The following is a 22,500-nucleotide window of genomic DNA, read 5'->3' on the forward strand; positions in this document are numbered from 1 at the left end:
AGGGAATTTTTTGGATGAGGGGGGTTTCTTAATCCTTTCAAGGGTGCACCAGGGGTCTCGGGTGAGGCTGAGGGGGTACAGAGGGGTGCGTGAGGACATTGACCCCTCAGTCCACCACAGTAATAGAAACAGCCTTCTAAGGCAGTTATCCCACGTTCCCACTTCTGGCACCAATGATCATGCAGCCTACGGTGTGTGTGTGTGCGCGCGTGCATACGTGCATGCGTTAATGTGTTTGTGTGTGGCCTACGTGATCCCACTTCTGGCACCAGTGTGCGTGCAGCTGCAGGGTAGAAAGCAAAGAACAGAACAGAACAGAATACTAATATCACAGCCCAGTGGTGGCTGGTGGGGTGAGCTATATACCAGAGCCCTGAGATCCCTATAGACCTGCCAATAAGAGAGTGGGAAGACTATGACAGACCTTATTATCTATTGAGACTACCTATTGAGACCTTATTATCTATTGAGACCGTATTATCTATTGAGACATTATTATCTATTGAGACCTTATTATCTATTGAGCCCTTATTGTCTATTGAGCCCTTATTATCTATTGAGACCTTATTATATATTGAGAATATCTATTGAGACCTTATTGTCTATTGAGACCTTATTATCTATTGAGACCTATTATCTATTGAGACCTATTATCTATTGAGACCTATTATCTATTGAGACCGTATTATCTATTGAGACCTTATTATCTATTGAGACCTTATTATCTATTGAGACCTATTATCTATTGGGACCTTATTATCTATTGAGACTATCTATTGAGACCTATTATCTATTGAGACCTATTATCTATTGAGACCTTATTATCTATTGAGACCTTATTATCTATTGAGATCTTATCTATTGAGCCCTTATTGTCTATTGAGATTATCTATTGAGACCTTATTATCTATTGAGACCTTATTATCTATTGAGACCTTATTATCTATTGAGACCTTATTATCTATTGGGACTATCTATTGAGAACTTATTATCTATTGAGACCTATTATCTATTGGGACCTTATTATCTATTGAGACTATCTATCGAGACCTTATTATCTATTGAGACCTTATTATCTATTGAGACCTATTATCTATTGAGACCTTATTATCTATTGAGACCTATTATCTTTTGAGACCTTATTATCTTTTGAGACTATCTATTGAGAACTTATTATCTATTGAGACCTATTATCTATTGGGACCTTATTATCTATTGAGACTATCTATTGAGACCTTATTATCTATTGAGCTTAGCCCGGCAATAGAAAGCTAAAATGTCGACAATAGAACGTTTTAATGTCTTTCATGAAAAATGTCTTATTTTCATGCCTTTGTTCTTCTATTGACCCTCTATGACTACATGAGTTTGTAGAATGTGTTTTTATCATCGAGTGTCTGACTGTGCTGGGTGCTCTGTTCTAACAGTCATTGTGCTTGGTCATTTTTTATGTACTCACTATCTCTTCTCTCTTTCGCGTTCCTCCAGCTGTCTGGATCACTGAAGAGGAGGCTGACTGCGACTGAGGGGGCCCACCAGGGGGGCTTACGGCAGGGCCAAGGGCCCGGTAATGGCCCTGGTCTGGGTCTGAACGGTACCTCCGACGGTTCTTCCATGACCCAGGGGCCCGGGGGGCCCACCAAGCGACTCTGCCTGGAGGATGTGACCCTCGCCATGGGTACCAGCTTCCAGCAGAACTCTTACTCTGGAGGACCCAGTCCTGGAGGTCATGGAGGTCCTGGAAGTCAGGGGTCACTTGAAGGTAACAGGCTGGGGAATGGGAACAACGGGCTAGGGTCACCCTACTCTATGCCCCCTAAGGCGAGTCCTGGGTCTGGGGGGCCTGGAAGTGTTGGTGGAGGAGGACAATTTCACCCCAATGGAAGCTCCTCGTCGGCCCCATCGGTTGAGCAGGAGCTCCAGGATATTCTGGATGAGTTGACCAAGAACCCAGATCCTTCTCTGCAGGAGTTGGATCTGGATAAGATACTGGGGAATAAAGAGGAGCAGAATCAAGGATCAGGGCCGGGGTACATCCACCCACATTCGCCCAAACGCTCCCCCCAGAGAACCACATCTCACCTGGAGAGCCACCTCACCCACTCCCCAGGCTTTCCACAGGCAGGGTCTCCCCAAGTAGGCCCGAGTCTGGCCGGAGCCCCCTACTCCATCCCCCACCCCTCCAAACCCGTTCCCTCGCCTCTCTCGGCTTCACCACACCATTCCTCTTCATCCCAGAACCAAGCACGTTCTCCGATGTTATCCGCCGCCCTCTCCTCTCGACCCGGGTCTACTTGGCACGAGGTATCGCGAGCTCAACAGCTCCAGCAAATGGCGTCCAACTCCAACAAACACCTTTCCTCCAACACCCCTATCCCCCAGAACCAGACCCAGAATCAACCCCAGACCCAGGCCTCTATGCCTCCTCTATCCCAGCAAGGCTCACCCTGGGGTGGGCAGAAACTCCCCAACTCCTCCCCGCTCCACCAACAACCATTCAGCCCGGCTGGAAGCATTCAAAGCCCCCAGGGTTCAATGTCAATCTCCATCCTGGCTCCAGCTCCGTCTGCAGGGCCTTCACCACCCTACCGCCCAGATAAGCTAGGCAGTCCGGCTCTCGCCCAACCCCCCTTTAGCCCACAGAGTACCCTTCTACCTTTAGGAAACACCAGCACATCCAGCACTTCATCCAACATCCAGGGGTCACAAGCCAACTACATGCCCAGTGGAGGTGCACCAACATCAGGCGTCACAAGACCATCTCCCCCCTACCGAACTGACAAGCCTCACCAAAGCCCGGCACTCCAGTCCCAGCATCAACCTCAACCCCAGAACCAACCCCTACCCCTACCCCAAACCCAACAACCACATCCATACAGCACCCAGAACGGGTCAGGACCCAACAACAACATCTCGAGTCAGCTCTACAAAGCCATGACGGCTGGTCAACCCAGCAGCCTCAAGCTACTCATGCAACAGCAACAACATCAACAACAACAACAGCAACATTCAAACACGCAACAGCTACAGACGAACGCCCAACTGGGCCAACACCCATCCATGTCCAAACCATGTGGTGGTGGAGTCCCGCACCAGGAACCCTCATATTCCTTCACCAACACCAAGCCCCTCCGCCATTTTGACCTGGACCCCCAGCAGAAGATGGGAGGAGGGGGTGGACCCCCAATGGGCCCTGGACAGGGTGGACCCCCCAACCCCATGGCTGGTTACCGTGGAATGCAGCATGGTGGTGCAGCCGGAACACCAGCGTCAGTAGCAGCGAACCATGCCCATCTATTGCAACAGAGGATGCAGCAGAGAGCAGCAATGCAGCAGGCCGCAGCAGGAATCATGGGGCCACAACACTGTAGAGAGGTGAGTCATGATTGGTAGATTTTACTTCCTGGTTGTAGTATGTAGAGCGGTGATTGGATGGTTATATTTTCTGGTTGCAGTATTTATTGGGGTGCAAAAGTTGTCAGTAGTGCCTCCTCTGAGGTCATGTCTGTGTTGGGTTACTGCTTTAGTTGTCTTTTTGTTCAGGGAACTTAATGCTGCATACTTTTATTTAGAAGTTTTTCTCAGGGCCTGTCGCAAATGTTTTCCTTTAGGACTGAATCCCACTCGTTCAAGGGTTTTTCTTAATTCTTACTATTTTCTACATTGTAGAATAATAGGGAAGACATCAAAACTATGAAATAACACATATGGAATCATGTAGTAACCAAAAAAGGGTTAGACAAATCAAATATATAGATTCTTCAAATAGCCACCCTTTGCCTTGACGACAGCTTTGCACATTCTTGGCATTCTTTCAACCAGCTTCTCGAGGTAGTCACCTGGAATACATTTCAATTAATAGGTGCGCCTTCTTAAAAGTTAACTTGTGGAATTTCTTTCCCTCCTAATGCTTTTCAGTTGTGTGTGGAGGGATGATCAGTTGTGTTGTAACAAGGTAGGGATGGTATACAAAAGATAACCCTATTTGGGAAAAGACCAAGTCCATATTATGGCAAGAACAGCTCAAATAAGCAAAGAGAAACAACAGTCCATTATTACTTTAAGACATGAAGGTCAGTCAATCCGGAATATTTCAAGAACTTTGAAAGTGTCTTCAAGTGCAGTCGCAAAAATCATCAAGCGCTATGATGAAACTGGCTCTCATGAGGACATCCACAGGAAAGGTCGACCCAGAGTTACCTCTGCTACAGAGGATAAGTTCATTAGAGATACCAGCCTCAGAAATTGCAGACCAAATAAATGCTTCACAGTGTTCAAGTAACAGACATCTCAGCATCAACTGTTCAGAGGAGATTGTGTGAATCGGGCCTTCATGATCGAGTTGCTGCAAAGAAACCACTACTGAAGGACACCAATAATAAGAAGAGACTTGCTTGGGCCAAGAAACACGAGCAAAGGACATCAGACCGGTGGAAATCTGTCCTTTGGTCTAATTAGTCCAAATTTGAGATTTTTGGTTCCAACCGCCGTGTCTTTGTGAGACGCGGTGCGGGTGAAAGGATGATCTCCGTATGGGTATTTCCCATGGTAAAGCATGGAAGGGGAGGTGTTATGGTGTGGGGGTGCTTTGCTGGTGACACTGTCTGTGATTTATTTAGAATTCAAGGCACACTTAACCAGCATGTCTACCACAGCATTCTGCAGATACGCCATCCCATCTGGTTTGCGCTTAGTGGGACTATCATTTGATTTTCAACAGGACAATGACCCAACACACCTCCAGGCTGTGTAAGGGCTATTTTACCAAGAGGAGAGTGAAGGAGTGCAATCACCCGACCTCAAACAATCACCCGACCTCAAACAAATTGAGATGGTTTGGGATGAGTCGAACCGCAGAGTGAAGGAAAAGCAGCGAACAAGTGCTCAGCATATGTGGGAACTCCTTCAAGACTGTTGGAAAAGCATTCCAGGTTGAGAGAATGCCAAGTGTGTGCAAAGCTGTCATCAGGGCAAAGGGTGGCTATTTGAAGAACCTCAGTAACCTTTTGGTTACTACATGTGTTATTTCATAGTTTTGATGTTTTCACTATTATTCTACAATGTAGAAAATAGTAAACATAAAGAAAAATCATTGATTGAGTTAAGTGTTCTAAAACTTTCAACCGGGAGGAAATTGGATGTTAGTGTGGAACTGTTGTGCTCGACTGTTTCTGCTGCTTTGGACTGACTTACGTTGTTTAGGCCCGGAGAGAATTTACTGAGAAAAGGCTACAAGAACTGTAGCCTTGTTCGTGTGATGTGGTATTCCATCATGAAGTGTTGCTGTCTGCAGCATTTGGAGTTCAGCAAAAGGGGCAAGGTTACAGAGGACAGGATGAGGGGAGAGGAGCAATGCAGAGCACAGGAGAGGTGGGGAGTAGTTGTGGTGGGGAGTGTAGGGGGCAGAAGAGGGGTAGCTACGTAGAGGGGGGGGCCCCTGCTGTTTTTCAAAGGGGGATGGAGGAGAGAAGTCAGTGTGTGTGTGGAGGGATGGGGGGCTGTGTTAGATTAATTATGTAGAAGACAGAAGGGAACAGGGAGTGGAGGAATCTCTTCCTTTGTGTAGCGGTACCTTAAACCAAATGGCACCCTATTCACTATATAGTGCACTGCTTTTGACCAAGGGCTGGTGAAAAGTAGTGCACTATACACTAATTAAAAGTCACTACAGTCATACATATCTATTTTGTGTATTTAATGTACATGCAGTGGTTAGGAGGGCCCCTTTCCAAGTTCCCTACTTACTTACTGTAAAGACACAATTCCCTATCTGCTACATCTACCCTAATACACTTCCTGGTTGTAAAATGGGAGAGAAGTGTTTCCAAAGTGTTACAGCGAATAAACAGTCTAAACACTGTGACATGTTTTCATTGAAATTCAAAATCCCTTAATAAAAAGTGTTTCAGAAAATTGTTTCGTTATGTGTTCAGAGCCTACACGCTTGGTTTTACAGTGTATAGGAGGACGGTTTTGGAGGGAGGTGTTTTTTAGGAGGTGTGTGCGTTAGGGGCTTATTAACCGAGGGGCCCCTTTAGCGCTTACTCACTCCTTCCCGAGAGGCCAACCCTTCCCCCTCCCGCTCATCCCCCTCTCCATCCTTCCCTCTTATCCCCTCTTTTCTAAAATTCATTATCCTTCATTGGAGTGCATGCTGAAAGAGTGCTACTGGGCAGAGAAGGGGGAGGAGAGAGAGAGAGAGAGAGACCGAGACAGAGAGAGAGGAGGGGGGGGGTAGGAGCTTCAAACACACCGCGCTCTCTCTGCCTCAAAGATTCTGCTTGCTGCTGCAGGAGAGAATGCTGCCGCGGCAATTTGAAACCCAATCTAAAGACACACACACCACACACCACAGAAACACACTAATGTACACGTGTATGCACGCACCACACACACACACACACACACACACATACACACAAATGTAAACACATATGCACACACAGCATTCACGTTTGTCTTAAGCAGCACTCACAAATACACACTAAAACACAATTTAAACATCCCTGCACACACAATATACACATAACACACATTCTTAAAAAGATACACCACAAGGCATTGTTCAGGTAATGAGCACTCCCACATGACAGCAAACATATTAAGCACTCAATCATCCACACTTACGTGTAGCGCACACCCACACGCGCACGCACCGAGTGCAGTTTTCTAAAGCCCAGTTCTGTCGTGTGAACTCAAGGCAGGGTTTTCCTGGCAATAGCAGCTTTTTCGTATTTGTTGACTCAAGTGGGGTTCCCCTCCCTAACCTTCCCTCCCTCCCACACACACACACACACACACACACACACACACACACACACACACACACACACACACACACACACACACTTCTATGGAAAGGCCTCCCTCTCTTTCTCTTGTCTCTCGCCAACAAAATCTCACTATCTGACACATTCTGACTTCAGTATGAGTTTTTATGGTTAAGTTTAGGCATTAATTACGATCAGTTAACTTAAGGGTTAATGAATGGGATCGGGTTAAAACAGAAACTACTCGATGGTTAAGTTTAGGCATTAATTATGCCCATCCACAATGCCTTAGAAAGCCGAGAGCCTAAGCGAACACCAATGCCCCTAGTGACCGGTATTGAAGGCATCTCCCGACGTCCTGGGGCCATGGATGAACGTCAAAAACGGCATTGGATCTTGTGTGACCTGGCTGCTCTCTCTCCCTTCTCTCTCTCCCCCTCTCCTTCTCTTTACTTCTCATTCTCCCCCCTCTCTCTCTTCCCCCTCTCTCTGTCTCTCGACAGCTCTCTCTCTTTCTCTTTACACCTCGCTCTCTTTCTCTCTCTCTGTCCACCTACTCAAGCTGAGTTGCATTTAAAGGGGAGTGCCTTGCACTGACTGTCTCTTCCGTTTTCTCTCTTTCACTCTTCCTCTTGCTTCCTTCACTCACGCTCTCTTTCTGCATTCTGTCTCGCTCTCTTTCTCTCTCTCTCCCTCTCTCTTTCACTCCCTCTGTTCCTCCCTCTCTCCCTGTTGACTAGTCTTCTTTCTCTGACTTCTGGTTTAAGGCTGTGCAGCTGTGAGCAGGGAGAAACACAGTCACACTCACCCACACACAGGGAAAAAAAATGTGTATTAAGGCCTGCTATGTGCTCATACAGTTGCAAGTGTTTTTCTATGTGAGCCTGTTATTTACACACCACAGGAGTGTGTGTGTGTGTGTGTGTGTGTGTGTGTGTGTGTGTGTGTGTGTGTGTGTGTGTGTGTGTGTGTGAGTGTGAGAGTGTGTGTGTGTGTGAGAGTGTGTGTGTGTGTGAGAGTGTGTGTGTGTGTGAGAGTGTGTGTGTGTGTGAGAGTGTGTGTGTGTGTGAGAGTGTGTGTGAGAGTGTGTGTGAGAGTGAGAGTGTGTGTGAGAGTGTGTGTGAGAGTGTGTGTGAGAGTGTGTGTGAGAGTGTGTGTGAGAGTGTGTGTGAGAGTGTGAGTGAGAGTGTGTGTGAGAGTGTGAGTGAGAGTGTGAGTGAACTGTGTTGAGTCCGGTGCTGGTTGATGACGCACCAGACTGAGGGTGTGTTTAAGTGTGGACGTTCTTCCATAAAACGTTGAATTTCGAAGGGAAATTATGAGACCGTGTTGTTCCAGATATATATACATAGATACACACACATGTATGTACGAACTTAACAAATCTCCTTGGCCTGAGCTAGTCACAACCTCCCTCCTTCTCTTCCTCCTCCTATTCACCCCTTCCTCTCTTCTCCTCTCCCACACTCTCTCCATCTCTCTCTCTGTTTGTCCTACCTCCGAGGCTGACAGCATTTTTGCACTGTTTTCGCTATGTCTGTATTCATCAATCTAGCAAAGCGGCAATATTTTGAATAATGTAGAAAACTATGGCCTTTGGCTTTCACCTGGAATTGTTTATTTATGTCTGAGAAAAAAATATGCCCATATGATCGAGTACATAATAAAATGACCACTTTGTTACAATACATATATGTAAATAATAATGTTATAGATGTTATATTAAACTGTGTAATGTGCAAAAATATTAAAGTAAAATGTTCATTTTTCATCGACTTAACATGATGAACAGGAATGACACTTACTCTCAAGGGTCTCCAAAAATAACTATCTGAAAGCCATGCCCCTAATAGGCCACGCCTCCTGGAAATAACCTATGGATTACATTAAAAAAGACCCAGCTGCTGGGTCAACCCAGCATGAAAGTGAATAAAAATCCAACTGATGGTTAAATTAACCCATGTTTGGGTAATCCAAACAACCCAACTGGTTGGGTCAAAATAACCCGGTGTGTGTGTTCTGTCCAGTATTTACCCAGCGCTTGGTTACCAAACAACCCAAATTGGTTTTTAACCAATCATTTTTTAGAGTGTAGCATTCTTGTTTTTGAGACCACCTAAAGGGAGTCCGATTCAAGACCAAGACCGGAGCAAAATGAGACCGAGTCAAGACCGAGACCGGGAGGGGGATAAGGGGTCCGAGACCGTGTCAAGACCGAGACCGGAGGGGTGACGAGACCGTGTCAAGACCGAGACCGGGAGGGGGATAAGGGGTCCGAGACCGTGTCAAGACCGAGACCGGAGGGGTGACGAGACCGTGTCAAGACCGAGACCGGAGGGGTGATGAGACCGTGTCAAGACCGAGACCGGAGGGGTGACGAGACCGAGTCAAGACTGAGACCGGGAGGGAGATAAGGGGTCCGAGACCGTGTCAAGACCGAGACTGGAGGGGTGACGAGACCGAGTCAAGACCGAGACCGGAGGGGTGATGAGACCGTGTCAAGACCGAGACCGGAGGGGTGACGAGACCGAGTCAAGACCGAGACCGGAGGGGTGACGAGACCGTGTCAAGACCGAGACCGGAGGGGTGACGAGACCGTGTCAAGACCGAGACCGGAGGGGTGACGAGACCGTGTCAAGACCGAGACCGGAGGGGTGACGAGACCGAGTCAAGACCGAGACCGGGAGGGGGATAAGGGGTCCGAGACCGTGTCAAGACCGAGACCGGAGGGGTGACGAGACCGAGTCAAGACCAAGACCGGAGGGGTGACGAGACCGAGTCAAGACCGCAAGAGATATGCTAACTGAATAACAGTCGTTTAAGTTCTTTCTAGCTATCTCTAGCTGTGTATAGCCACTGAACAACGAAATGAAAGCGACATATTCATAATCTTTACTCCAATGGCATGGCATGACATCCTCCTAGCAGCTAGCTAGCGATCTAGCTAACGTTAGGCTCCATGTTTTTAGCTTGCAACAAAAATAGATACGCTAGCCTATTAGCCACGTTGTGTCTGACTCGTGATCATTTCCCTTGCTAGTTTGATTGTATTGACATTCCCAGCCTTAGTTACATTCGTCCGTCTTTGTCCAGAATATTGTGTCATTGAAACTGAAACAGTGCATCCTGAATGGAGGCATCAAACAATGTACCAGGCCAGCTGTGATTTACAACCTGATAGCAATGTTTTTTGGACTACCAAGAAATGTATTGGTGAATTATATGAATCTATTCTGCCAACAATGCCTTATTGTACGTCATGGTGTTTATGTGTTGACTGAATGGAAGCTGATAATTCTGAGTTTTTTTACTCGGCTGGTCTCGGGGAGAAATTACGAGTCCTCAATGTCAAGACCAAGTACAAATGTATCTGACACGAGACACTCAACATGTGGTCTTGAGACCAAACTCAAGACTGATCTCGAAGTACTACAACACTGGAGTGTAGCCTAGTAGTAGTAGCAGTAGTAGTAGTCATATTCATAATCATTGTCATACAGTAGTAGTAGTAGCAGTAGTAGTAGTCATTCATAATCATTGTCATACAGTAGTAGTAGTAGTAGTAGTAGTAGTCATATTCATAATCATTGTCATACAGTAGTAGTAGTAGCAGTAGTAGTAGTAGTCATTCATAATCATTGTCATGTAAAAGTAGCAGTAGTAGTAGTAGTCATTCATAATCATTGTCATGTAGTAGTAGTAGTAGTAGTCATTCATAATCATTGTCATGTAAAAGTAGCAGTAGTAGTAGTAGTCATTCATAATCATTGTCATGTAGTAGTAGTAGTAGTAGTAGTAGTCATATTCATAATCATTGTCATACAGTAGTAGTAGCAGTAGTAGTAGTAGTCATTCATAATCATTGTCATGTAGTAGTAGCAGTAGTAGTAGTAGTCATTCATAATCATTGTCATACAGTAGTAGTAGTAGCAGTAGTAGCAGTAGCAGTAGTCATTCATAAACATTGTCACAGTAGTAGTAGTAGTCATATTCATAATCATTGTCATACAGTAGTAGTAGTAGTAGTCATAATCATAATCATTGTCATACAGTAGTAGTAGTAGTAGTAGTAGTAGTAGTCATAATCATAATCATTGTCATACAGTAGTAGTAGTAGTAGTAGTCATAATCATAAACATTGTCATGCAGTAGTAGTAGTAGTAGTAGTAGTAGTAGTAGTAATATTCATAATCATTGTCAAACAGTAGTAGTAGTAGTAGTAGTAGTAGTAGTAGTAATATTCATAATCATTGTCATACAGTAGTAGTAGTAGTAGTAGTAGTAGTAGTAGTATTCATAATAATTTCATACAGTAGTAGTAGTAGTCATTCATAATCATTGTCATACAGTAGTAGTAGTAGTCATATTCATAATCATTGTCATACAGTAGTAGTAGTAGTAGTAGTAGTAGTAGTCATAATCATAATCATTGTCATACAGTAGTAGTAGTAGTCATAATCACAATCATAATCATTGTCATACAGTAGTAGTAGTAGTAGTAGTAGTAGCAGTAGTAGTAGTAGTAGTCATAATCATAAACATTGTCATACAGTAGTAGTAGTAGTAGTAGTAGTCATATTCATAATCATTGTCATACAGTAGTAGTAGTAGTAGTAGTAGTAGTAGTAGTAGTAGTAGTAGTAGTAGTAGTATTCATAATCATTTCATACAGTAGTAGTAGTAGTAGTCATTCATAATCATTGTCATATAGTAGTCATGTTCAAAATCATTGTCATACAGTAGTAGTAGTAGTAGTAGTCATATTCAAAATCATTGTCATACAGTAGTAGTAGTAGTAGTAGTAGTAGTAGTAGTAGTAGTAGTCATATTCAAAATCATTGTCATACAGTAGTAGTAGTAGTAGTAGTAGTAGTAGTAGTAGTAGTAGTAGTCATATTCATAATCATTGTCATACAGTAGTAGTAGTAGTAGTGGTAGTCATATTCATAATCATTGTCATACAGTAATAGTAGTAGTAGTAGTAGTAGTAGTAGTAGTCATATTCAAAATCATTGTCATACAGTAGTAGTAGTAGTAATAGTCATATTCATAATCATTGTCATACAGTAGTAGTAGTAATAGTAGTAGTGGTAGTCATATTCATAATCATTGTCATACAGTAGTAGTAGTAGTAGTAGTCATATTCATAATCATTGTTATACAGTAGTAGTAGTAGTAGTAGTAGTAGTCATATTCATAGTCATTGTCATACAGTAGTAGTAGTAGTCATATTCATAATCATTGTAATACAATAGTAGTAGTAGTAGTAGTAGTAGTAGTAGTAGTAGTAGTAGTAGTAGTAGTAGTAGTAATATTCATAATCATTGTCATACAGTAGTAGTAGTAGTCATATTCATAATCATACAGTAGTAGTAGTATTAGTAGTAGTAGTAGTAGTAGTAGTCATAATCATAATCATTGTCATACAGTAGTAGTAGTAGTAGTAGTCATAATTATAAACATTGTCATACAGTAGTAGTAGTAGTAGTAGTAGTAGTAGTAGTCATAATCATAATCATTGTTATACAGTAGTAGTAGTAGTAGTAGTCGTAGTAGTCATAATCATAATCATTGGCATACAGTAGTAGTAGTAGTAGTAGTAGTAGTAGTAGTAGTAGTAGTAGTAGTCATAATCATAATCATTGTCATACAGTAGTAGTAGTAGTAGTAGTAATATTCATAAACATTGTCATACAGTAGTAGTAGTAGTAGTAGTAATATTCATAATCATTGTCATACGGTAGTAGTAGTAGTCATATTCATAATCATTGTCATACAGTAGTAGTAGTAGTAGTAGTAGTAGTAGTCATAATCATTGTCATACAGTAGTAGTAGTAGTAGTAGTAGTAGTAGTAGTAGTAGTAGTAGTAGTAGTAGTATTCATAATCATTGTCATACAGTAGTAGTAGTAGTAGTAGTAGTAGTAGTAGTAGTAGTAGTAGTAATATTCATAATAATTGTCATGTAGTAGTAGTAGTAGTAGTATTCATAATCATTTCATACAGTAGTAGTAGTCATTCATAATCATTGTCATATAGTAGTAGTAGTAGTAGTAGTAGTAGTAGTAGTAGTAGTAGTAGTAGTAGTTATATTCATAATCATTGTCATACAGTAGTAGTAGTAGTAGTAGTAGTAGTCATATTCAAAATCATTGTCATACAGTAGTAGTAGTAGTAGTAGTAGTCATATTCATAATCATTGTCATACAGTAGTAGTAGTAGTAGTAGTAGTCATATTCATAATCATTGTCATACAGTAGTAGTAGTAGTAGTAGTAGTAGTCATATTCATAATCATTGTAATACAGTAGCAGTAGTAGTAGTAGTAGTAGTAGTAGTAGTCATATTCATAATCATTGTAATACAGTAGTAGTAGTAGTAGTAGTAGTAGTAGTAGTATTCATTATCATGTAGTAGTAGTAGTAGTAGTAGTAGTAATATTCATAATCACATAATCATTGTCATACAGTAGTAGTAGTAGTAGTAGTAGTAGTAGTAGTAGTAGTAGTAGTCATATTCATAATCATTGTCATACAGTAGTAGTAGTAGTAGTAGTCATATTCATAATCATTGTCATACAGTAGTAGTAGTAGTAGTAGTAGTAGTGGTAGTCATATTCATAATCATTGTCATACAGTAGTAGTAGTAGTAGTAGTAGTAGTCATATTCATAATCATTGTAATACTGTAGTAGTAGTAGTAGTAGGTGTAGTAGTCATATTCATAATCATTGTCATACAGTAGTAGTAGTAGTAGTAGTAGTAGTAGTAGTAGTCATATTCATAATCATTGTCATACAGTAGTAGTAGTAGTAGTAGTAGTCATATTCATAATCATTGTAATACAGTAGTAGTAGTAGTAGTAGTAGTAGTTGTAATATTCATAATCATTGTCATACAGTAGTAGTTGAGAGTACTTAGTGTTGTCAACACTAGATTAGGGCCTAATATTTATAAACAGTTTATAATCAGCTCTTCAGTATTAAACTATTAATGAAGAGAGAGTTTAGTCTCAACAAGCATTAACAATAGCAGTCGTAAACACACATACTCACTCACACACGATAGAGATGTATTTAGTACTTAATTAATTACATTGCTGAATAATGTCCGTTATATAAACGTGTGTGTGTGTGTGTGTGTGTGTGTGTGTGTGTGTGTGTGGGAGGGGGCAGAAAGGGAGCGACAGAGACAGACAGTACGGAGTCAGACAGTCTTGGCGACTGGATTCTGGGAGCAGAGGAGTGGGGGCTTACACACACACACACACAGAGACATACACATGCTAAGGCAGACCTCAAACTCACACACAGTCTCTGGCAGAACGGCAGTATTTGCAGACAAACACCCACCTTCAGTTGTACACAAACAGAGGCACATTGACTAATACCAACACACATGCGTTGACCCTGGCAGGCGTTGCTCTTCAAGATGTTGAAGGCAGATTTTGTGTTGTCAACAACAAGATCTCATGGTTTTACCAATTTCACTTGGTGAAATTCTGATGTTTATCCATGTCAAAGTTAGACATTTCTCTAAGGGTTCAATTTCAAAGTGTTTTTGGCGTCATGGGTTGTTTACAAGTCACAAGTCAGTCTCAAGTCTAAGCACTCAAGTCCCAAGTCAAGTCCCAAGTCAAGACAGGCAAGTCAAGTCTCAAGTCAAGACCGTCAAGTATCAAGTCAAGTCTCAAGTCCTAAACTTTGAGTTTCGAGTCCTAAAGAATGTGCTCTTCACCAAATGTATTACCATTTCATATTTTTAACAAGAGTAATAGTTAGTATATTACATTTACGCACATCATGAATGCTTTTAAAAATATCTATATATTTATTACTTTCCAAATAAACGTTATATTTCCATGGAAATACATGGGTAGCCATGAGAAAGACCCCTAATAATGATCGATTATTGAGGATCGCTATGGGGCGCAATCGGACGATGTAGGCTAGTACACAATCACCCAACCTTAACACACACACACACACTCTCTGTGTGGTTACTGTAGGCTAACGTATGTCAATGGTTTTAGGAACAGCATTAACATCAGGCGGGATTTTAGGCTACCAACTGCCTAGCCAGTTGTAGCTCAATCTGGAGTGCAATGATCACGTTCCCGCACTGACTAACTGTGTGGAGGCTCATTGATTTAACGTTACGCTAGCCTACATGATACCCTAGTAAAGTAATACAATATACAGCTGTTGGCTATATTAGCCACGACTTGGCGTTCTTTATGCAGCTTCAAATGTCGAACAAATGTGGAAATTGTTTCTCCTCCTCATTTTCTTCCCGCATGTTTTGTAAGTTGCAATTTGTTTTTTTGTTGATACAGCGTCTTCTTTATATCCGAAAATAATAATTTGGGGTATCATCTTTCCAAGGGCTCCATCTAAATTCACCCAACGACGTTCCTCTGCACTGCCCCGCACAACTTTTTCTCAGCTGGCACAATTTGATTGGCTGCTGTCCAATTCAAACTGTAATCCGTTAAATGAAGAGTTGATGCGCTGCACACATTTTTTAATAGCATCATTTTTTATATTTGGGCTTGGGGAGGGTATCAAGTCAGGTCGAGTCATAAGGCTCAAGTCCAAGTCAAGTCATTGGCGTTAATGTCAAAGTCGAGTTGCAAGTCATCATATTTGTGACTCAAGTCTGACTCAAGTCCAAGTCATGTGACTCGAGTCCACACCTCTGTCTCCTCCTGCTCAGCAACGTTCTGTTTCTCCAAACGTCAAATTTCGAAGTTAATGTTTAAGGCTTTGGACAGGGTTAAAACATTAAAAAGCGACTGCCCCTAAAAACCAACTAATCCCTTTGAAAACGGACTATGTGTTGTCGAAATGAGTCAGAAGCATTTATTCTAGTGTCAAAATGTAAATTGGAACATTTTGGTCATGAAGTCTGTTTCAGACATTGGAACCGTGCATCACAACGAATAAATGAAGGTTGGGTTTGGATTACAATTATGTCAACAAATCATTCCCTCCTTTGCCACGCTCCACATGCAAATCGCCCCTCCACCCACTTCACATCCCTTCATTGAATGGGGCTATGTTGTTTCATCACACTCAACGAGTTCAAAGGTCACAGCTGTTTGAGACTGAAAAGCCCTTGCTATACTCACACACACACACACACGATAGAGATATTTCTGTTTGACAATATCATTTATAGCCATACTAGTATTTAGTAGTTAAACACATTGCTGAAAAATGTCCTGTTTGTGAAATACAGATATTGAGATACAAACAAGTGTGTGTGTGTGTGAACACATTGCTGAATAATGTCCTGTTTGTGAAATACAGATATTGAGATACAAACTTGTGTGTGTGGGAGGGAGGAGGGAGAGACAGACAGTACGGAGTCAGACAGTCTTGGCGACTGGATTCTGGGAGCAGGGGAGTAGGGGCTTACACACACACATGGACACACACACACCAAGGCAAACCTCAAATTCACACACAGTCTCTGGCAGAACAACCCTATTTGCAGACAAGCACCCACCTTCAGTTGTACACAAACAGAGACACATTGACTAATACCAACACACACACACACTCGCACACTCACTCACACAGACACACACACAACACACACACAATGTAGCGTTTAGCGGATGCAGGCGTTGTTCTTCAGGATGTTGAAGGCAGACGTTGTGTTATTAGCAACAAGATCTCACTGTTTTACCAATTTGACTTCAGATTCTGATGTTTACCCACATTTCTCTTAACGTCAAATTTCAAAGTTGCTCCAAACGTCAAATTTCACTGGGTTTTTGACATCCTGGGTTGACTCCTGCTCAGCATCGTTCTGTTTCTCCAAACGTCAAATTTCGAAGTTAAGGGTTAAGGCTTTGGATAGGGTTAAAACATCAAAGAGCGACTGCCCCTAAATACCAACTTATCCCTTTAAAAACGGCCTATGCAGCATCGATACGAGTCAGAAACATCTATTGTAGTGTCAACATTTACTACAATGTGTAAATAGGATACTTTTGGTCATAAAGTCAGGCTTGTCTGAAATGGAGTTTGGAAGTGTGTCACAACGAGTAAATCATGCCCCTTTTTGCCAAGCTCCAGGTGCAAATCGCCCCTCCGGCCACTTCTCATCCCTTCATTGAATGGGGTTACGTTGTTTCATAGCCCCCAACACTTTCAAAGGTTACAGCCATTCGAGGAAAGCCCTAGCTATACAGATTGACCAACTGTGATTTGCATGCCCTGCCAAAGGACCCTACCTTGCAGAATAGGTGGTTGGAGTTTGTTGGTCCAGACTTGTGGTGAGTATACTGCTGGTTATGTATCTGGTTATGTATATTTTGATAATCCTTATCATTATATAGCTAGCATAGCTGATGTTCGCTAGCTAGCTACCTAACTAGCTGGCTAACGTCAGCCTACCTCAATACAACTCGGATTTGGCTTCGAGTAATTTAGACGAAGAAGTCACATTAGCCTCTGAGGTGCAACCCATGTCTAGGGCACAAATAAATATATGGATGCAGCTATGGCGGTAATAGCTGACTCGTGTCTCGCTATAACAGTGTACTAACTAGCAGCAACAAACTCAAACCAAACCGGGGCCATAGCAAAACAATGTCACAGTTGGTTGCACAGTGTAACGGCATCACTGTCCTGAATCTAATCCAATATGGAGCCAGTCGGTCTCCGTATGTAAAACAAGGAATTAGCTTCCGAACGAGATTGTTACTTCTCGAGGGATGTTTGTAATTGAGGGATGATGACCATCGTTAACCCTGCCCAGTTGGGTGCCAGACTGATCCCCTTGTCATGAATGGACCTACCAGAAGGAGCAAAGGTGGGTATCATAACATGTCCAGCAATGTGATTGCAATGGTTTAGCAACCTCCAAAAAGCATTTCACTATTCACTTGCTATTTTCACAACTTGTCAGCCAAGCTCAGAATAAAAGTGTGGCATGCGACCCAAGCGCCCTTGTGAACCCTCCTCCGTTGTCGCCAGTCTCCCTCGGCTCCTATGAAAAAGAGACGGCATCATGAGGCCTCTGATAGTGGACCCGAATTACTGCCATGATGACACAGGCGGCTTCATCAACAACGTGGAGTATGAAAAGTGTTGATTAACTAGTAGGCTAATTCCCCAGCCAAGCAAATACAACTAGTGGAGTCTTTTTGGTTGTGAAGTGCATTAGCAAAAGGCTTGGCTGTATGTTATATCACCTTGTCACAGGTCCTCCCAGTCAACGCCACCTCATAAGATTGCCTGCTGCAGTTGTTTGAGAGATTTAAAGCTGAATATGCAGCATAGAAAAGACCGGCAGGGGGTCCCTTATCAGCATCATGCAGGCATGCCCTCACTCTGAGCATTCCCATGAATGGAACAGTCAGCCACATGTTGGCTAGTATCCAGCCAGAAACCTTTGCCTGTCAGCGGCAACAGCTTTCACAGGCTCATCATTTGTACACATACAGAAGGTAACCCACTTCATTACTTTGATAACCCAATTGTGAAACATACAGTGCATTCGGGAACGTCCCCTCGACTTTTTCTACATTTTTGTTACGCGACAGCATAATTCTAAAATGGATTAAAATGTTATTTGTCCCGATCAATCTACAAACAAAACCCCATAATGACAAAGCAAAAACTGTTTTTATGCATTTTTTTTTTGCAAATTTATGAAAAAATTAAAAGCTGAATACTTATATTTACGTTAGTATTCAGACCCTTAACAACTTTGTTGAAGCACATTTGGCAGCGATTACAGCCTTGAGACTTGTATGATGTTATACACCTGTATTTGGGGAGTTTCTCCCATTCTTCTCTGCAGATCCTCTCAAGCTCTGTCAGGTTGGATGGGGAGCGTTGCTGCACAGCTATTTTCAGATCTATCCAGAGATGTTTGATAGGGTTCAAGTCCGGGCTCTGGCTGGGCCAGCAAAGGACAGTCAGAGACTTGTCCCGAAGCCACTCCTGTGTTGTCTTAGCTGTGTGCTTAGGGTGTTGCCCTGTTGGAAGGTGAACCTTCACCCCAGTCTGGTTTTCATAAAGGTTATCTCTGTACTTTGTTTGGTTCATCTTTCCCTCGATCCTGACTAGTCTCCCAGTCCCTGCCACTAAAAAACATCCCCACAGCATGATGCTGCCACCACCATGCTTCACCATAGGGATGGTGCCAGGTTTCCTTCAGACGTGATGCTTGGCATTCAGGCCAAAGAGTTCAATCTTGGTTTCATCAGACCAGCGAATCTTGTTTCTCATGGGTCGAGAGTCTTTAGGTGCCTTTTGGCAAATTCCAAGCAGGCTGTCATGTGCCTTTTACTGAAGAGTGGCTTCCATCTGGCCACTCTACCATAAAAGTCTGATTGGTGGAGTGCTGCCGAGATGGTTGTCCTTCTGGAAGATTCTCCCATCTCCACAGAGGAACTCTGGAGCTCCTTCAGGTCACCTCCCTGACCAAGGCACTTCTCTCCCCGATTGCTCAGTTGTGCAGGCGGCCAGCTCTAGGAAGATTCTTGGTGGTTTCAAACTTCTTCCATTTAAGAATGATGGTGGCCACTGTGTTCTTGGGGACCTTCAATGCTGCAGACATTTTTTGGTACCCTTCCCCAGATATGTGCCTCGACATATCTCATGGATTTATTTTTGCTCTGACATGCACTGTCAACTGTGAGACCTTAAAAAGACAGGTGTGTGCCTTTCCAAATCATGTCCAAGCAATTGCATTTAACACAGGTGGACTCCAGTCAAGTTGTAGAAACATCTCAAGGATGATCAATGGAAACAGGATGTACCTGAGCTCAATTTCGAGTCTCATAGCAAAGGGTCTGAATACTTATGTATTTTTTAAAATATATATATACATATACATATATATATACATTTGCAAACATTTCTAAAGAACTTCACTTTGTCATTAAGGGGTATTGTGTTAAGATTGATGAGAAAATATATTTAATAATTCCATTTTAGAATAAGGCCGTAACATAACAGAACGTGGGAGAAGTAAAGGGGTCTGAATACTTCCCGAATGCACTATACATGATGTCAACTGACTTCATTTGTGGCACATTGTCTGCTTCGTAGATGCACCATTTCAATTCACATTTGATGATATATGAAGTGAAATAGAAAGGTGAACGCAGCGATCAGTTTGGTTCCACCAGGCTATTTATAATCACCATTGATAATGTAATCAGTGTGTAATAGGAACACCATTTTCATTCCATGTGTGACTGATGAACTCTGCTTCCACTTGGCCTATTTCTAAGGATGGACTGGAGATGCAGTAATTTGATGGGGAGACCATAATTGGGTAGATTTCATCTGACCTGTTCAAACTTCAACATAGTACCTGTTTGTGTGTCAGGTATTACATATCCTATCTGCCATTGGTAATAGAACAGTGACTGATGTGTGTATTTGTTTTTTTTCTTCTCCTTTATTTAACCAGGTAGGCTAGTTGAGAACAAGTTCTCATTTACAACTGCGACCTGGCCAAGATAAAGCAAAGCAGTTCAACACATACAACAACACAGAGTTACACATGGAATAAACAAACATACAGTCAATAATACAGTAGAACAAGTCTATATACAGTGTGTGCAAATGAGGTAGGATAATGGAGGTAAGGCAATAAATAGGCCGTGGTGGCAAAGTAATTACAATATAGCAATTAAACACTGGAATGGTAGATGTACAGAAGATGAATGTGCAAGTAGAGATACTGGGGTGCAAAGGAGCAAGATAAATAAATAAATACAGTTTGGGGATGAGGTAGTTGGATGGGCTTTTTACAGATGGGCTATGTACAGGTGCAGTGATCTGTGAGCTGCTCTGACAGCTGGTGCTTAAAGCTAGAGAGGGAGATATCAGTCTCCAGCTTCAGTGTTCTATGCAGTCATTGGCAGCAGAGAACTGGAAGGAAAGGCGGCCAAAGGAAGAATTGGCTTTGGGGGTAACCAGTGAAATATACCTGCTGGAGCGCGTGCTACGGGTGGGTGCTGCTATGGTGACCAGTGAGCTGAGATAAGGTGGGGCTTTACCTAGCAGAGACTTGTAGATGACCTGGAGCCAGTGGGTTTGGCTACGAGTATGAAGCGAGGGCCAGCCAATAAGAGTGTACAGGTCACATTGGTGGGCAGTGTATGGGGCTTTGGTGACAAAACGGATGGCACTGTGATAGACTGCATCCAATTTGTTGAGTAAAGTGTTGGAGGCTATTTTGTAAATTACATCGCCGAAGTCGCGGATCGGTAGGATGGTCAGTTTTACGAGGGTATGTTTGGCAGCATGAGTGAAGGATGCTTTGTTGCGAAATAGGAAGCCAATTCTAGATTAAATTTTGGATTGGAGATGCTTAATGTGAGTCTGGAAGGAGAGTTTACAGTCTAACCAGACACCTAGGTATTTCTAGTTGTCCACATATTCTAAGTCAGAACCGTCCAGAGTAGTGATGCTGGACGGGCGGGCAGGTGCGGGCAGCGATCGGTTGAAGAGCATGCATTTAGTTTTACTTGCATTTAAGAGCAGTTGGAGGCCATGGAAGGAGAGTTGTATGGCATTGAAACAGCAAGAGCGACATCATTGATGTATACAGAGAAGAGAGTCAGCCCGAGAATTTAACCCTCTGACAACCCCATAGAGACTGCCAGAGGTCCGGACAACAGGCCCCCCGATTTGACACACTGAACACTATCAGAGAAGTAGTTGGTGAACCAGTCGAGGCAATCATTTGAGAAGCCAAGGCTGTTGAGTCTGCCGATAAGAATGTGGTGATTGACAGAGTCGAAAGCCTTGGCCATGTCGATGAATATGGCTGCACAGTAATGTCTCTTATTGTTGGTGGTTATGATATCGTTTAGGACCTTGAGGGTGGCTGAGGTGCACCCCTGACCAGCTCTGAAACCAGATTGCATAGCGGAGAAGGTACGGTGGGATTTGAAGGTATGGTGGGATTAACTTGGCTTTCGAAGACCTTAGAAAGGCAGGGTAGGATAGTTATAGGTCTGTAGCAGTTTGGGACTAGAGTGTCTCCCACTTTGAAAAGGGTGATAACCGCGGCAGGTTTCCAATCTTTGGGAATCGCAGACGATAAGAAAGAGGTTGAACAGGCTAGTAATAGGGATTTAACAATTTCGGCAGATCATTTTAGAAAGAGAGGGTCCAGATTGTCTAGCCCAGCTGATTTTGTAGGGGTCCATATTTTGCAGCTCTTTCAGAACATCAATTATCTAGATTTGGGTGAAGGAGAAATGGGGAGGCTTGGGCGAGTTGCTGTGGGGGGTGCAGGGCAGTTGATCGGGGTAGGGGTAGCCAGGTGGAAAGCATGGCCAGCCATAGTAAAATGCTTATTGAAATTCTCAATTATAGTGGATTTACCGGTGTTTACAGTGTTTCCTAGCCTCTGTGTGCAGCTGGGAGGAGGTGCTCTTATTCTCCATGGACTTTCCAGTGTCCCAGATCTTTTTTGAGTTTGTGCTACAGAATGCAAATTTACGCTTGAAAAAGCTAGCCTTAGCTTTCCTAACTGCCTGTGTATATTGGTTCCTAACTTCCCTGAAAAGTTGCATATCACGGGGGCTATTCAATGCTAATGCAGAATGCCACATGATGTTTTTTGTGCTGGTCAAGGGCAGTCAGGTCTGGAGAGAACCAAGGGCTATATCTGTTCCTGTTTTTTAAATTTTTGGGACGGGGTATGCTTATTTAAGATGGTGAGGAAGGCACTTTTAAAGAATAACCAGG

At 42.8% G+C, this 22,500-nt stretch overlaps 1 protein-coding gene across 1 annotated transcript in view; it reads left to right on the forward strand.

Moving 5' to 3' along the window:
- The window catches only part of LOC110515117 (trithorax group protein osa-like), a 112,028-nt gene that overhangs the window by 53,317 nt on the left and 36,211 nt on the right, over positions 1-22,500 (forward strand). Inside the window, exon 2 of the mRNA XM_036957767.1 lies at positions 1,489-3,375. Within this exon, the coding sequence (XP_036813662.1) occupies positions 1,489-3,375 (1,887 nt within the window). The remainder of the gene's footprint in view (positions 1-1,488; positions 3,376-22,500) is intronic.

The sequence above is a fragment of the Oncorhynchus mykiss genome, chromosome 21 (assembly GCF_013265735.2).
Source record: "Oncorhynchus mykiss isolate Arlee chromosome 21, USDA_OmykA_1.1, whole genome shotgun sequence".
NCBI lineage: Eukaryota > Metazoa > Chordata > Actinopteri > Salmoniformes > Salmonidae > Oncorhynchus > Oncorhynchus mykiss.